This window comes from Aotus nancymaae, unplaced genomic scaffold (genome assembly GCF_030222135.1).
Source record: "Aotus nancymaae isolate 86718 unplaced genomic scaffold, 86718_ANA_hifiasm-v0.15.2.pri h1tg000040l, whole genome shotgun sequence".
NCBI classification, from domain to species: Eukaryota; Metazoa; Chordata; class Mammalia; order Primates; family Aotidae; genus Aotus; species Aotus nancymaae.
Window position 1 is genome coordinate 129,257,569 of NW_026988454.1, and position 16,543 is coordinate 129,274,111.

The window sequence follows — 16,543 nt, forward strand, 5'->3', positions numbered from 1 at the left end:
AAAAAAAAAAAAAAAGAATTTTAATTTGTGAATCTCAGTAGGGAAAAGTTTCAGAAGTAGAGTTAAATGACCCATGTAGCCTCTCAAATGGGCCTTCCCTTCTTCTGCCTTCACTGCCATCTTTCCTGGATCCCCTGTCCTCACCAGGTCGGGTCTGCAGGGGTTCCTGAGAGTTCATCAGGGACTCTCTTGCCCCATCTGGCTCCTATGATACAGAATTTTCTAGGGCTCACTGCCAGTCTTACAACTTTTTCTCCAAGTTCAGTTGCTGATAGACTCAGATTTTCCCTGCCTGAAAAACAGGGATAGCGAAGTCTGTAATTCACGTCTCAACAGAACATTTTGGAAACACAGAAAGGTGACTAATACTGCCTGGGAGCGGGGAAGACTTCACAACGAAGCTAATTTTAGAGCTAAGTCCTAAAGGCGAAGGAGGTGTTGCCAGCAGGTAAAGGGTTGGAAGGAACCCTGCTCCCTGTCCTGCAGTAGAGGGAACAGCCAGTGCCTTGGACAAAGGCCTCAAAGAGCTTGCTGTGCTCAGGAAACAGCAGGTAATGGTCCTGCTGGAGTGAGGGCTGTGTGGGAGTGTGGGGAGAGGCCTGGTAGCGCTGAAGCTGAAGGGGTTAGGGGGAAAGGGTCCCCTGGAGTCTGGCCACGTGAGCCTGCAATCCCAACCACCTCCTACTCACCACTTTTCCCACAGCTGCAAAGAGGCATCATTTTTCTGTCCCAAATGGAAGGCAATTTTGGTAGATGAGTTTCTCAGCAACCTTTGACAAGAGTTAAAAATAACTTCCAAGGTGAGATCCCTGATCAGTCTCCTCTTTTATTTCCTCCTCTTCTTTAAACCTCAGCATCTATTATGAGCCCTCCCTACCTCTTTCTCCCTGGGGAGAGGGGGCCTCTCATGCAAATAAGACTCTGGTGGCCAGCTGTGACAGCACAGAGTCAACAAGGTCAGTATTCTGATCAGGATTTCAATTCTCCAATACCGTGTGTCAGCAGTAATCTGAAACCAGTTGCTCATTTCCACTGCCTTAGTTTCCACGTTGGTTAAAGGGCTGCTAGGGATAAATTAGATGATGCCTGGACTTCTCTGTTCCTCCTGGTTCTTTTCTTTCAGATGGAGTCTTACTTACTCTGTCATTCAGGCTGTCATTCAGGCTGGAGTGCAGAGATGTGATCTTGGCTCACTGCAACTTTGGGCTCCCAGGTTCAAGCAATTCTCCTTCCTCAACCTCCCGGGTATCTGGGATTATAGGTGTGTGCCACCATGCCCGCTAATTTTTGTATTTTTAGTAGAGATGGTGTTTCACCATGTTGGCCAGGCTGGTTTCGAACTCCTGACCTCAGGTGATTCACCTGCCTTGGCCTCCCAAAGTGCTGGGATTACAGGCATGAGCCACTGTGCTGGGCTGGGTCACCGTTTAAATAGTACAGTCAGAGAAAGTCTTTTTGAAAAGATGGTATTTGACCAACACCCCCTCAAAAGTGAAATGGCCACAGTGGGAGCTGGGAGGAAGACCCTCTTAGCAGAACAGCAGGCACAAAGGCCCTGAGTTGAGGGTGTGCCAGGCATCCTTACAGAACAGCAAGGGGGCCACTGGGCTGGATAGAAGAGGCTAAAGGTAAAATTAGCTGGGCATGGTGGTGAGCACCTGTAGTCCTAGCTACTCAGGAAACTGAGGCAGAAGGACCACTTGAGCCCAAGATTATGAGGCTGCAGTGAGCTATGATGAAGCCACTGCACTTCAGCCTGAGCAACAGAACAAGACACTGTTTAAAAAAAAAAAAAGAAAGAAAAGAAAAGAAAAGAAAAAAGTAAAGGTGAGAGTTGTAGGTGGTCAAGTTAGAGAGGTAATGGAAATGGAGGGTGAGAGGAGGGAGTAAATTGAGGAAGGCCTTCTAAGCCATTGAGGAGTTGGGTTTTCAAAAATGAACAGATTGAGTTTAGGATAAGGATTAACAATACTTGAGTTTTAAGACAAAACATTTAGGCATCTAAGTCCTAAAAGATTATTGCAGTCATTTTTACAAAATCAAACAAACTTCATTATTTAAAAGACAAGCATAGACACCTGTCTAGTTTCAATAGTAAATATATTAAAGGAGACTTAAGAACATTTTTTTCTAGAAACATACCCTACATGTCTTTCTCTGCTACTCTTAATAAATTATCAGCCCAGCTGTATCAGGCTATCAAACAGTGGCAGGTGTTCATGTGACCAGGACGCTTTGGCACAGCAAGAAGTGAATTAAATACACAGTCCCTGACCCTCTCCCTTCCCCTTCCCCATTTAAATTCCAATAGAAAATTCTGATAGGAACCTTGTAATGACTACACTGGAAGCATAGTAGTACCTGAACACCACAGGCTGCTCCTCCTTAAGCTTCCAGTTTCTTCTCAATGCCAATGAACTCTGCTAATCATGCCCTTCTAGGGTTTCTATGAGTTGGCCACCTTTCTATCCCCTCAAACCTGAATCAGTCATTAAAACCAGCCTTGGCCTGGGAGCAGTGGCTTATGGAGGCCAAAGTGCTGGGTGGATCACTTGAGCCCAGGAGTTTGAGACCAACCTGGGCAATGTAGTGAGACCTCATCTCTATTTTTATAAAGAAATTAAAATATATATATTTTTAAAAAAACAGGCTTGGGCCTGGTGCAGTGGTTCTGGGCTCTAAATCCCAAAACTTTGGGAGGCCAAAGCAGGAGGATTGCTTGAGCCCAGGAGTTCAAGACCAGATTGGGCAACATAGAGGGACTCTGCCTCTTAAAAAATAAATAAATAAAAATTTAAAAATTAGCAAGGTGGCACATGCCTGTGGTGCCAGTTACTCAGGAGGCTGAGGGAGGATTGCTTGAGCCTGGGAGGTCGAGGCTACAGTAAGCCATGATCGAGTTATTGCCTTCCAGCCTGAACCACAGAGGAAGACCCTGTCTCAAAACACAAAGCAAAAGAAAACAAAAACAGGCTTGTATTTGGCCTCCAGACAAGAAAACCTATTCATCCTTTATCCCACCATTCTCTGGTTTTTGAGTTGCTGTAGAAGGCATTTCTGCTCTTCATCAAGCATCACATACTTCCACTCTAGCCTTCTGTTCTTCTCTACATATATTACGTTCTTGAAGAATCCGTCAATTCCTTCTGCCTTTTATAGATAAATCAAAAGCTATACCCTTAGCTTGTGTGAGCCAACCCTTTTTTTTTTTTGATGTTCTGATAAACATTTCTGAGTAGATATGTGCTACTAAACTTCACATCTACTGACACTCTTTCTGTTCCTGTATTCTAGGAATCATGTTCCTTCATTCAACAAAGTTTCAGAAAAGAAATACCATGTCTTCCTCCCTTCCCTCGTATTTCATTAGTCACTAAATTCTAACATGAAATTACTGCTTTTTATTTTCATGGCCACCATGCTCCCTGAGACCCTTATCCCCTTATGCTTGGAGTAACACAGTGGCCTCCAGTCTCTCTCTCCTTCAACCCAGTTGGAAAAACCAGGCTAAAATATCCCTTTGTTCCATCACTATCTTTTAAGGAATACTAAATTTAAAAATATCTTGTTTTGGATAATCCCATACTTTGATCAGATCCTCAAGAGACAAAAGACAATCCAAGTTACCCAAGCCGTTTACTCCCTATTAAATGCTAGGGTTAGAACACTTTTAAGACTTCACCCAAGTGATTTTCAATGCCCTGCCCAGAGGCAGGAGTCTTCCACAAATGGACCAATAGACAAAACATCCCTGAGCTCCAAGCAGGCACTATTCACTCACGATTTGATTAAAGTGGCTGGTCCCAGCAGCCCCTACAGCAAATTTTGTAGTTATTCCTTCAAAGAGGGGAGAGAGGTGTTTTGATCCTCTTTCTTTCTGTCTTTCTTTCTTTCTTTCTTTCTTTCTTTCTTTCTTTCTTTCTTTCTTTCTTTCTTTCTTTCTTTCTTTCTTTCTTCTTTCTTTTTGAAATGGAGTCTCACTCTGTTGCATAGGCTGGAGTGCAGTGGCATGATCTCAGCTCACTGCAATCTCCACCTCCTGGGTTCACGAGATTCTCCTGCCTTAGTCTCCTGAGTAGCTGGGATTACAGGTACCTACCACCACATCTGCCTAAATTTTTTTGTATTTTTAGTAGAGACAGGGTTTCACCATGTTGGCTGGTCTCAAACTCCTGACCTCAGGTGATCCGCCTGCCTGGGCTCCTGAAGTGCTTGAATTACAGGCATGAGTCACTGCACCCAGCCTCTGATCCTTTTCTTTCTTTCCCTGGAGCAAAAAGTGGATGAAATTTAATTACAAACTTTGCCTAATGCAGTTATCACCTCCACACTTAAAATTCATTATAAACGTCCTGTGCTGAATTTCAAATAATTTATGTACGTATTCTATCCTAAAGGAAGACTGTGCAGCATGACTTCCTTCCAGTGAGTACAACATAGAAAGGAGAGGAAAGTAACTGTACAGTGAAGAAACTTGACAAACACTACTTCAGTCAGGTGATCAATGTCAATATCGACAGTAATCATGTTGATGGCATTTACCCTTGATATGATGTGATAAAAATGGTGCTTTGCCTCTGTGATCTTCCTCCCAAAAATCCATATCCCCAGTATATGTGTAAGAATAACATCAAACAGCTTCCAACAGAGGAGTGTCTTACAACATACCTGACCAGAACGCCTCAAAATTGTTAAGGTCGTCAAAAATAAGGAAAGACTGAGAAACTGCGACAGAGGAGGATGAGGACACATGATGGTTAAACGTGAGATCCTGGATGGGATCCTGGAACAGAAAAAAGAAATTAGGTAAAAACTAAGGAAATCTGAATAAACTAAAACTTGAATGAATAGTATATGTGTATTTTTTTTCTCGGACAGGATCTTACTCTGTCACCCAGGCTAGAGTGCAGTGGAGCTATCTCGGCTCACTGCAACCACCACCTTCCAGGCAAGTGATCCTCCCACCTCAGCATCCCGAGTAGCTGGGATTACAGACATGTACCACCATGCCTGGCTAATTTTTGTATTTTTAGTAGAGACAGGGTTTCACTACGTTGGCAAGGCTGATCTTGAACTCTTGATCTCAAGTGATCCACCCTCCTTGGCTTCCAGAGTGCTGGGATTACACTTTTCATGAGACACTGTCCCCAGCCTCGTTTTGTTTTGTTTTGTTTTGTTTTGTTGAGACCAAGTCTCGCTGCGACGTCCAGGCTGGGGTACAACGGCGCGATCTCGGCTCACTGCAACTTCTGCTTCCCAGGTTCAAGAGATTCTTCTGCCTCAGCCTCCTGAGTAGCTGGGACTACAGGTGTGCACCATTGTGCCTGGCTAATGTTTGGATTCTTAGTAGAGATGGGGTTTGGACATTTTGGCCAGGCTGATCTCGAACTCCTGTCCTCAAGTGATCCATCTGCCTCAGACTCCCAAAGTGCTGGGATTACAGGTGTGAGCCACTGTGCCTGGCCTCATTTTGGTTTTAATTACACTTCCCTGATGATTAGTGATGTTGAGCATTTTTTTCATATATCTGTTGGCCATTTGTATGTCTTCTTTTGAGAAATGTCTATTCAGGTCCTTTGTCCATTTTTTAATCAAGTCGTTTTCATGCATTTGAGTTGTTTGAGTTCCTTATATATTTAAGAGATGTTATTAATCTCTTAATATGTACTTAACAATTAATTATAAAAATTACAAGTTATGGCTGGGCACAGTGGCTCTCGCCTGTAATCCCAGCATTTGGGAGGCCAAGGTGGGCAGATCATCTGAGGTCAGGAGTTCGAGACCAGTCTGGTCAACGTGGTGAAATCCCATCTCTACTAATAATACAAAAATTAGCCAGGCTTGGTGGTCGCTGCCTGTAATCCCAGCTACTCAGAAGGCTGAGGCAGGAGAATTGCTTGATCCTGGGAGGCAGAGGTTGCAGTGAGCAGAGATCACACTATTGCACTCTAGCCTGGCCACAGAGCGAGATTCTATCTCAAAAAAACAAAACAAAACAAAATTACAAGTTATTTATTTATTTATTTTGAGACAGAATCTCACTCTGTTCCCCAGCTTGGACCGCAGTGGCATGATCTCAGTTCACTGCAGCCTCCACCTCCTAGGCTCAGGTGATCCTCCCACCTCAGCCTCCCGAGTAGCTGGGATTACAGGCACACACCACGACGCCTCACTAATGTTTGTATTTTTAGTAGAGATGGGGTTTCACTATGTTGCTCAGGCTAGTCTCGAACTCCTGACCTCAAATGATCCTTCCACCTTGGCCTCCCAAAGTGCTGGGATTACAGGCATGAGCCACCATGCCTGGCCGAATCTTAATTCTTTTTGTAGGGAATTAAAGAGTTAAATTTTGCAGTCTTTTAATTGGATTGGAGGAATGACTGTCAGTACTGACCTCTCAACCTGCCTAGCCATCTCCATCCCTCCTTCTTCATCTTCATCTTCCTACCACCTCTCTTAAAAAGCTGTCTGTGCCTGGGCTTCTATCACTTGTTCATCCTTGGGCTACAATATCTTGCTGTTCCTTCTTCCCAGGATGATTTCTCTTTATTTCAGTTATTCTCATATTGCATCACAATTTGAAATATGTGTGTATCTTCTGCACATAGACAGTAAATGTTTACCTAATGTTTTCATTTAAATAAGTTAACTTTTAGAAACCTAAATACACCTGTGTCTTTATTACATCACTTCATGTCACTTGCATTTTATTAATGTAAAATGCATTTGTTTTGGAAAGGAAACTGTCACCACTTTAAGTGGATAACACATTTACTGCTAACTATAAAGATCAGAAGTACAATAAAGACAAAAGAATGCCATTAAATTTCAACTAGATAACGTTGCCAACTATAGGCCTTGAGCCCAAGACTGTATTTTGTTAAGAAAAAAAAAATAACTCTTATTAAATTCATGATTAATCTGAGGCAATATTTAATAAACAGTTGCTGTATGTTTCTGCTTTTGTTGTGTTGATGAATAATGACTTAATTGTAAAAGCTTAGCATCAGATTCCTGGTTTTGATGGCTGGGTTTTTCGATGTGCTGATATTTGTCAACCAGCTTATTGTTATGGTTATTGCTATTTGTTTACATTGTTTTAATTAAAATTTTTCTCATCAGAAAAAAAAAGAGTAGCAAGTGAGAAATCTTAAAGGCAAAATAGTATGTAACAGAGACTTCCTTCTTGAACTAATCAGAAAAGGGTTAAAAGGAAATTTAAAAGGTGCTAAGGCCCCCTACAGGATGGGGAATGCGGCAAGGGGATGTTGTGCCCCTCCCAGCTGGGCAGATGATGGATGGAGCATGCTGGGGACAGTGACAGCACGTGGCAAGTCTAAATCTTACAACAACAGGAAATGCTAAGCAATACACATCTGGTTTAAATCATTCAAAAATCACAAGCACATACGGAACTCCTGACCTCAAGTGATCTGCTCACCTCAGTCTCCCAAAATGCTGAGATTACAGGTGTGAGCCACATGCCTGGCTAATTCTGCGTTTTTAATAAGCTCCCTGGTGGTGCCAGGTGTCTGGTCCATGGACCACACTTTGGATGAGAAGGATCTATCCTAGCCTGTCCCAGAAACAGACAGGGAAAAATCTTGTTTATGTGTCTTTGATTTCTCTTACAAATAGATCAAAGATGTCACAGAACCAATGTGGCCCTTATCTGGACTTCTTAAGTAACCTCAGTGGACTGGAAATCACTCTCCGAGAAAACAAATGATTTTGAATACCTGACTTAACATCAATCCGTTAAGACTTTCTGTGTTCACTGAAGCAATGGAAGAATAATTACAGCTTTCTTCTTTCACATTTCCATTTCTTGGAGACAGTTTTTGAGGAGAGTGTATAAAGAAATCCTCTGTTGGTTAACAGCCTTGAAATTGTGTGTGGATTAACAATTAGTCTGAGTCCAGAGACTGGGGAAATGCTCTCGTGATTGGCTCACATTGCACTCCAGGAATTAACTTGAAGGGATAGACTGTCCCTCCAGGTAGGTGAGGAATGCTCTGGAATCTGTCAGCCTGAGTCTTTTGAAACCCCTTTTGGGTAAAACTGAAAAAGGAGACACACAACCAGATCCCATGCTGACATTTTATCCCTCACTTCTCCACCTTTTTATTTTATATTTTGAGATGGAGTTTCACTCTGTCACCCAGGCTGGAGTGCAGTAGTGTAATCTAGGCTCACTATAACCTCTGCCTGCAACCTCTGCCTCCCATGTTCAAGTGACTCTCCTGCCTCAGCCTCCCGAGTAGCTGGGGATTACAGGCGCACACTACCACACTGGTTAATTTTTGTATTTTTAGTAGAGACAGGGTTTTGCTATAGTGGCCAGGCTTGTCTCGACCTCCTGACCTCAAGCGATCTGCCCACCTCAGCCTCCCAAAGTGCTGGTATTATAGGTGTGAGCCACTGCACCCGGCCACTTCTCCACTTTTTGCTATAAGATTAATAATGTCTTCACCTATTTCAGTTAGGATGAAATGTTAAAAATATGTTTTACTTTTAAATACTTTCATCTGCCAATTACCTGCAGGCTGCCAAGTGTTTATCACTCTAAACCTATTTATTGTTGAGATCTGCCTAATCTTATATAAAATCTTAAACTTAAGAAAAAGAACTTAAAGCAAATTTTTTTTAAAAAAGAAAAACTTTAAAAAGTACTGATGTTACCATGATGCCTGGTCTCAGAGATTCTGATCAGTTGGTCTAAACGCTAGGATTTTTTTTGAGCTGGAGTCTCACTCTGTCGCCAGGCCAGAGTGCAGTGGCACGATCTCGGCTCACTGCAACCTCTGCCTTCCAGGCTCAATCGATTTTCCTGCCTCAGTCTCCTGAGTAGCTGGGACTACAGGTGTGCGCCACCACGCCCAGCCAATTTTTTTGAATTTTTAGTCGAGACGGGGTTTCACCATGTTGGCCAGGATGGTCTCAATCTCTTGATCTCATGATCTGCCTGCCTTGGCTTCCCAAAGTGCTGGGCAACCGTGCCTGGCTGGATTTTTTTTTTTTTTTTTTTTTTTTTTTTGAGACAGAGTCTCTGTCGCCAGGCTAGAGTGCAGTGGCACGATGTTGGCTCACTGCAACCTCCAACTCCCGGGTTCAAGGGATTCTTCTGCTTCAGCCTCCCAAGTAGCTGGGACTCTAGGCATGTGCCACCACACCCAGCTAATTTTTGTACTTTTAGTAGAGACAGGGTTTCACCGTGTTGGCCAGGATGGTCTCGATCTCTTAACCTTGTGATCTGCCCTCCTGGGCCTCCCAAAGTGCTGGGATTACAGGCTGAGCCACTGCACCCGCCAACACTAGAATTTTTAAAAGCTCTCCAATATTTATTATTGGGCTCTGCCTAATCTTATATAAGATTATGTGACTGCACATAAGAATCAGTCAGGGAACTTTGAAAAAACACTGATGCTCAGGCCCTATTCCCAGAGATTCTCATTCAATTGATCTGGGTGGGGCTTAGGAATTACAAATTTTTTAAAGCTGTGTATATAAAATCTTATATAAGATTAGGCAGATCCCAATAATAAATATAAGATTTATATTGATATATTTTACCATATATTATATTACATAATATATAATATTGATATTTAATCTTCTATTGAATACAAATATGCATGGACCTTAAATATGTTAAAATGATACTAATGGGTTCTGTGGAAAAAATTTTACTTCCTATTTCCTTGTCCCTGGAAATAGAAGGTGAAAAGTCATCTTAAGGAAATAATCTTATTGTAGCCCTAATTTGCATAGGAGAAAAGTCTTCTTCCCCTAAGTGCAGGGTGTCTACCTTTGAGATTTGAGTAATCTGACAGTGACTGAAGGCTGATAACTCTACCCCAAATTTCACACTGCTGCTGAAAGCCCATACAGAATGGAGGTCCCAGGAGGTCACAAAACCATAGTAGTTAATGGTATATGGAGAGTGGGGTGACTTTTAAGGGCTAAGGACACTCAGCTGGAAACACTCCTGGATTAGTGCATATCCAATCAGGTATCAGCCTTTTTTTTTTTTTTTTTGAGACGGAGTCTCGCTCTGTCACCCAGGCTGGAGTACAGTGTGTCATGATCTCTGCTCACTGTAGCCTCCACCTCCTGGGTTCATGCTTTATGTCTCTATAGAATTGAGGAAGAAGGTTTTTGTGGCCAGAAGCTTGGGTGCTGGTTTCAAAACGTGGGGACCACCCTTGCAGCTGGCTCTTTTACTTTTTCACTTGACTCTCAGTTTCCTCATCTGCTAGATGGGTTTCTCAGTCTTGGCTACACATAAGAATTGGTCAGGGAACTTTGAAAAGACACCGATGCTCAGGCCCTACTCCCAGAGATTCTAATTCACTTGAGCTGGGTGGGGCTTAGGCATTGCAAATTTTTAAAAGCTGTGTAAGCCAGATTTCTCCAAGGCTTTGCTATCCCAATGTGGTCCCTGGACCAGCAGAATTGGTTCCACCTGGGAGCTTGTAAAACTGCAGCCTCTCAGGCCCTTCCCCAGACCTACTGAATCAGCATCTGGGTTTTAACAAGACCCCGGCCCACCACCAGCTGATTCATGTCCACATTAAAATTTGGAAAGCTCTGCTCCAAGCTTCCCGTCCTCTCTAACGGACTAGTTTTGTAACCTCTGTTCCTTCCTTCCTGGGCCACCGGGTGATTGTAGTAATCAGTTTCCATGAACTAAGGTTTACCCCACACTGGAAAATTGGCTCTCAGTTTGTGACTGAACAGGATATTGGAATATACCATTGCAAAGTCTTACAAGAAGTTCATTCAGTGATAGTTAATTACACAGTAATTTGGAAGAACATCAAGTCATTTTAGAGTTGTTTTACCTACAGTCCAGAAGCAAAAAAAAAAAAAAAAGATATTGAAGTCTTAACCTACAGCCGATTCTGAAATATTCTGTACTTTGCAAAAACCACAAGTCAGGCAAGCCATTCAGTTTACATTTAAAGCAGTCATACTGCAGAGAAGCTGCTCATGAGAATCACCTGGGAAGGTTTTAAAACTCCTGATATGTAGGCCCCCAACACAGGTCAAATCAATCAGCATCTTGGTAGTTTTTTAAGCTCCCAAGGTGATTCTAATTTTTTTTTTTTGTCTGCAGGATAAAAGTTTATTTCACAAGGTGAGAAGCCAAGGCCAGTGGCGGACCCACACTCGCCAGGCTCTGGGATGCAGGGGATTTGCGTGTGGGAGGGTGCCGCTCCCTAGCAGGATGTCCGACGTGGGTGGGTCCCAGCATGTCTGTCAGCTGTGCCGCTGGCCTGGAGAGGCAGGACGTGCACCCAGCCTATGGCTGCTGGGCAGGGGACCTGCAGGTTAGGCCGAGCACAGTGGCTGCACTCCTGAGGCTGCAGGCTAGGCCATGGTCTGGCGGCTGAAGAGCTCAAGGGTAAGCCAGCTGAGGAAGGCGGGGATGCTGTCCTGGTGCCGCAGGTGCACCTCGATGAGCTCGCCCACCATGCGCAATAACTTGGTCTCCAGCAGCTTCATCTTGGAGCCTGAGGGGCCGGTGGCCTTGAAGATGAGGCAGTTGCCCTGGTGCTCGGCATACAGCGAGGTCAGGTACTGGTTCTCCGTAGTGATGTCGATCTGGTAGCCAGTGAGCCTGCAGCAGGCGACTTTTTAGACATTCTTTCTGTAATGGCCTCCTCCAAGAAAATTTAATACTGCAGATATACTGTCTATCTATTTATGCACGATTTGAAAATATGAATTAAAAGAAATATTTTAAATCTTTTCAGATAATTGTGGATTTTCTTCTTCGATATTATACCACAACCTGAGAAAGTGGCAGTTTCTTAAAGATTAGTTTCAATTTGAAATCTGAAATCATCAATTAACTTTTCAAATTCCATTCCATTACAATCCATCAATCTGTCTTTTAAAAAAGTTTTTTGAGGCGGAGTCTTGCTCTGTCACCCAGGCTGGAGTTCAGTGGCTCAATCTCGGCTCACTGCAACCTTCGCCTCCTGGGTTCAAACAAGGAGGGTTCGTGCCTCAGCCTTCCTGAGTAGCTGGGATTACAGGCACCCACCACCGGGTGAGCCACCTCGCCCGGCCGAAATTTTTTATTGATTTACTTTTTATTTTTATTTTTTGAGACAAAGTTTCGCTCTTGTTACCCAGGCTGGAGTACAGTAGCATGCTCATAGCTCACTGCAGTCTCCAACTCCTGGCTCAGGTGATCATCTCACCTTACCCTCCCGAAGTGTTGGGATTACAGGTATGAGCTACCATGCTCAGCTTGTCTTGCAATTAAAATAAATCTTTTAGCTATATATCAGGAAAATATTGATTGGTTTATTAAGTTGTGATGCTCATCTGAAAGTTGACACGTTTAAATATACAACGTTTCTTAATATCACCATTGATGTCATCCGAAATGTCTTGTCAAGTATTGGGAAGCTCCCAAGTTTACAGTTTTCTAAAATTCTAATTTTTACTTAAAAATTTGAATGTTAGCCAGGCTCAGTGGCGCATGCCTGTAATCCCAGCACTTTGGGAGGCCGAGGGAGGCCGAGGGAAGCCGAGGGAGGCCGATCACCTGAGGTCAGGAGTTTGAGACCAGTCTGGACAACATGGCGAAACCCTGTCTCTCCTAAAAATACAAAAATTAGCCAGGTGTGGTGGTGGCGTGCCTGTAAATCCCAGCTACTCAAGAGGCTGAGGCTGGAGAATTGCTTGAACCCAGGAGGAGGAGGTTGCCATGAGCGGAGATCACACCATTGCACCCCAGCCTGAGTGACAAGAGCAAAACGCTGTCTTAAAAAGAAAAAAAAATTGGATGTTATTATTGGCCACAAATGCCGTCAGTTCCTTTCCATGAAGTGACATGACAGGCTCACTTTGTTCAAGAAAATGTCTGTTAAATACCCAAGTCTGAATGACCACAGTCTCTTCTCATGTTCTCATTCTTTTTTCAATTTTTTAAATTTTTTTGAGACAGGGTCTCACGTTGTTGCCCACCTGAGTGCAGTGGTGCGATTCTGCTCACTGCAGCCTCAACCTCTTGAGCTCAAGCAATCCTCCCACCTCAGTCTCGTGTGTAGCCAGGATTACAGACGCATACCACCATGCTTGGCTTATTTTTTATTTTTATTTTTTTTGTAGAGACGGAAGTCTCACTATGTTGCCCAGGTGTGTTTTGAACTCCTGAACTCTCCCACCACCTCAGCCTCCCAAAGTGCTGGGATTACTGGCATAAGTCACTGAACCTGGCCAGGTTCTGTTGTTTTAAACCACCGAGTTTGTGGTAATTTGTAACAGCAGCCACGTGAAACAGATACGATGAATATGTCACATTTTGTTTGTCTATTCACCAGGTCATAGGCCTTGGTTTCTACTTTTTGGCTACTGTGGATACTGCTGCTCTAAACATTCGAGTCTTTGTGTGGGCACATGTTTCTCCTTTCTCGTGGATACATACATCTGTGTCCTGGGTTCAAGCAGTTCTCCTGCCTCAGCCTCCCAAATAGCTGGGATTATAGGCACCTGCCATCACACCAGGCTAATTTTTGTATTTTTATACAAAAATTATAGAGATGGGGTTTTACCATGTTGGCCAGGCTGGTCTCAAATTCCTGACCTCAGGTGATCCACCCGCCTCTGCCTCCCAAAGTGCTGGGATTACAGGCGTGAGCCACCGCATCTGGCCAATTCAAATCCTTTACTCACTGTTTTATTGTTGGGTTGCAAGAGTTCTTTACATATTCTGGATGTAAGTCCCTTATCAGACGTATGATTTGCACGTATTTTCTCCCAGTCTGTGGGTTGTCATTCCACTTTCCTGATGGTATCTTCCCAAGTGTATTACTTTTTAAATAGAAATTGTAAATATTTTCTTTGTCTCTGTTGTTTCTGAATGTCTAAGACATAGCAAGTTGAAGAAGCCTTGGCTTTTGGACATTCTGGGACACCTTTCAAGAACACTCAGCCCACACCAGGATTGCCACACACTGACAAGGAAAGGCGTGTCACTCCAGACCTGGGCAAGCAAACTTGGCCACAGCTAGGATTCTAGGCTTCACGGAATATGTGTTTTGCATCAGAGCAGAAGAAACTGGTGATTTTCAGGGTCTTCTGACAGACACCCTGCAGACATACTGCTCAGAGGTGAGGTAAGAGGTGAAACGCAACTCTGGAGGCAGGGTTTGGACACTGGACCAAATTGAGGACTCGCTAAAACAGGGATGGGGTGGCAGCAGCTTTCCATAAGACGTGCTTAACAGTGTGCCATGTCCACGAATGTTCATTGCAGCACATTTACAACAGCAAAGACTTGGAACCAACCCAAATGCCCATCGATGATAGACTGGACAGGGAAAATGTGGCACATATACACCATGGAATACTATGCAGCTGTAAAAAACGATGAGTTTGTGTCCTTTGTAGGGACATGGATGAACCTGGAAACCATCATTCTCAGCAAACTGACACAAGAACAGAAAATCAAACACCGCATGTTCTCACTCATAGGCAGGTGTTGAACAATGAGAACACATGGACACAGGGAGGGGAGCATCACACACTGGGGTCTGTCGGGGGGGAAATAGGGGAGGGACAGCAGGGGGTGGGGAGTTGGGGAGAGATAGCATGGGGGGAAATGCCGGATATAGGTGATGGGGAAGAAGGCAGCAAATCACACTGCCATGTGTGTACCTATGCAACAATCTTGCATGTTCTTTACATGTACCCCAAAACCTAAAATGCAATTAAAAAAAAAAAAAAGAGAGAGAAAGGAAAAATAAAAAAGAAGGCCGGGCGTGGTGGCTCACGCCTCTAATCCAAGCACTTAGGAGGCCAAGGTGGGCAGATCACCTGAGGTCGGGAGTTCAAGACCAGCCTGACCAACATGGTGAAATCCCGTCTTAAAAAAGAAAAAAGAGTTAAGCAGCCTCTTCCAAGACCTGGATTTTCCCTGTTCTAGTCCTGGTCGCCTTTGAAGGCTACTTCTTTCAAGACAGAATTTCAGCCTTTTCCTTTCTCTTTGCCTGTTCACTGTTGAGATTCTCAAATATAAAATCTTTAAAGAAACAACAACAAAAAACAGTGTGCCATGTCAGTTTACCTTTGCCATGGCAACACCTGGGCATTACCACCCCATTCCATGGTAATGACCCGATGACCCAGAAGTTACCACCCTTTTCCTAGAAATGTCTGCATAAACATCCCCTTAATGTTCATGCAATTACAAGTAGGTATAAATATGCCTGTAGAAGTGCCCTGAGCTGCTGTTGTCAGCGCACTACCTGTGGGCAGCCCTGCTCTGCAGGGGCAGTGACAGAGCTGGAACACTGCCACTTCAATAATGCTCTTCTCTTCTACTACTGGCTCACTCTTGAATTCTTTCCTGGACAAAGCAAAGAACTCTCTGGGGCTAAGCTCCAATTTGGGGCTCACCTGCCCTGCATCAGAGGGACAAGAGTCCCTGGCTGGAAACTTGAGGTCATGAGACTCCTCCAATGTTGATGAAGTCTTAAACTATGACTCCCTCTAAGAGATGATCTCTAGGTTTGATTTAAAAACCTTCAAGATCTCTGTAAACCTTCAAGTATTTAAGTACACACTCTGAAACAAGGAGTTCAGTGCTGTAACACTTTTTTTTTTTTTAACCTGTAGCACTTTTATGGTAGGACATTTTTTGAGTCTAAATAAAGCACCTAGGGACTTACTGAAACTGTATAATGTGGTTATTGTATTAGATGGCGGTAAAATAATGAACTCTTTCTCAATTAAAACACTTTCATTTTATATATGTAATATAAATATAAAAATGTCACATTAATCTGCCATGATTTCTTTTTTTTCCCAATTTTTAATTTTTTCTTTTTGTGAGACAGGGTATTACTCTGTTGCCCAGGCTGAAGTGCATGGCACAATCACAGCTCACTGCAACCTCAATCTCTCAGGCTTAGGTGATCCTCCCACCTCAGCCTCCTGAGTAGCTGGGACCATAGGTGTATGTCAACACATCCAGCTAATTAAAAAAAAAAAAATGTGGGCTGAACATGGTGGCTCATGCCTGTAATCCCAGCATTTTGGGAGGCCAAGGCAGGTGAATCACCTGAGGTCCGGAGTTCGAGATCAGCCTGACCAACATGGAGACACCCCGTCTCTACTAAAAATATCAAAATTAGCTGGGTGTGGTGGCACATGCCTGTAATTCCAACTACTCAGGAGGCTAAGGCAGGAGAATCACCTGAACCCGGGAGGCAGAGATTGCCGTGAGCTGAGATCGTGCCATTGCACTCCAGCCTGTGCAACAAGAGCAAAACTCTGTCTCAAAACAAAACAAAACAAAACAAAACAAACGTTTAGTAGAGATGAGGTCTCACTGTGTTGCCTAGGGACGCCCTGAAGTCCTGGGCTCCAGCAATCCTCCTACCTCGGCTCTCAAAGTGCTGGGATTACAGGCATGAGCCACCATGCCCAGCTTGTGCTGATTTCTTAAACCTTAGTAATATGAAAAATTATTACAGTCTTTGCAACATATTTCTTTCATATGGATAGCTATGAATTTCACGTA

General features: G+C 43.6%; 1 protein-coding gene across 4 annotated transcripts in view; it reads left to right on the plus strand.

Moving 5' to 3' along the window:
• The window catches only part of LOC135268391 (V-type proton ATPase subunit C 1-like), a 124,877-nt gene that overhangs the window by 104,798 nt on the left and 3,536 nt on the right, over positions 1–16,543 (plus strand). For 2 of the 4 annotated variants that reach the window (XM_064361187.1, XM_064361188.1), the window contains exons 10-12: positions 11,120–11,140; positions 11,500–11,580; positions 13,889–14,135. The exons of 1 other annotated variant lie outside the window; for it this stretch is intronic. In XM_064361187.1, coding sequence (XP_064217257.1) covers positions 11,120–11,140; positions 11,500–11,580; positions 13,889–14,030 — 244 coding nt within the window. In that variant the 3' untranslated portion in view covers positions 14,031–14,135. The remainder of the gene's footprint in view (positions 1–11,119; positions 11,141–11,499; positions 11,581–13,888; positions 14,136–16,543) is intronic. One more of the 4 variants, XM_064361189.1, reaches the window with a different exon arrangement.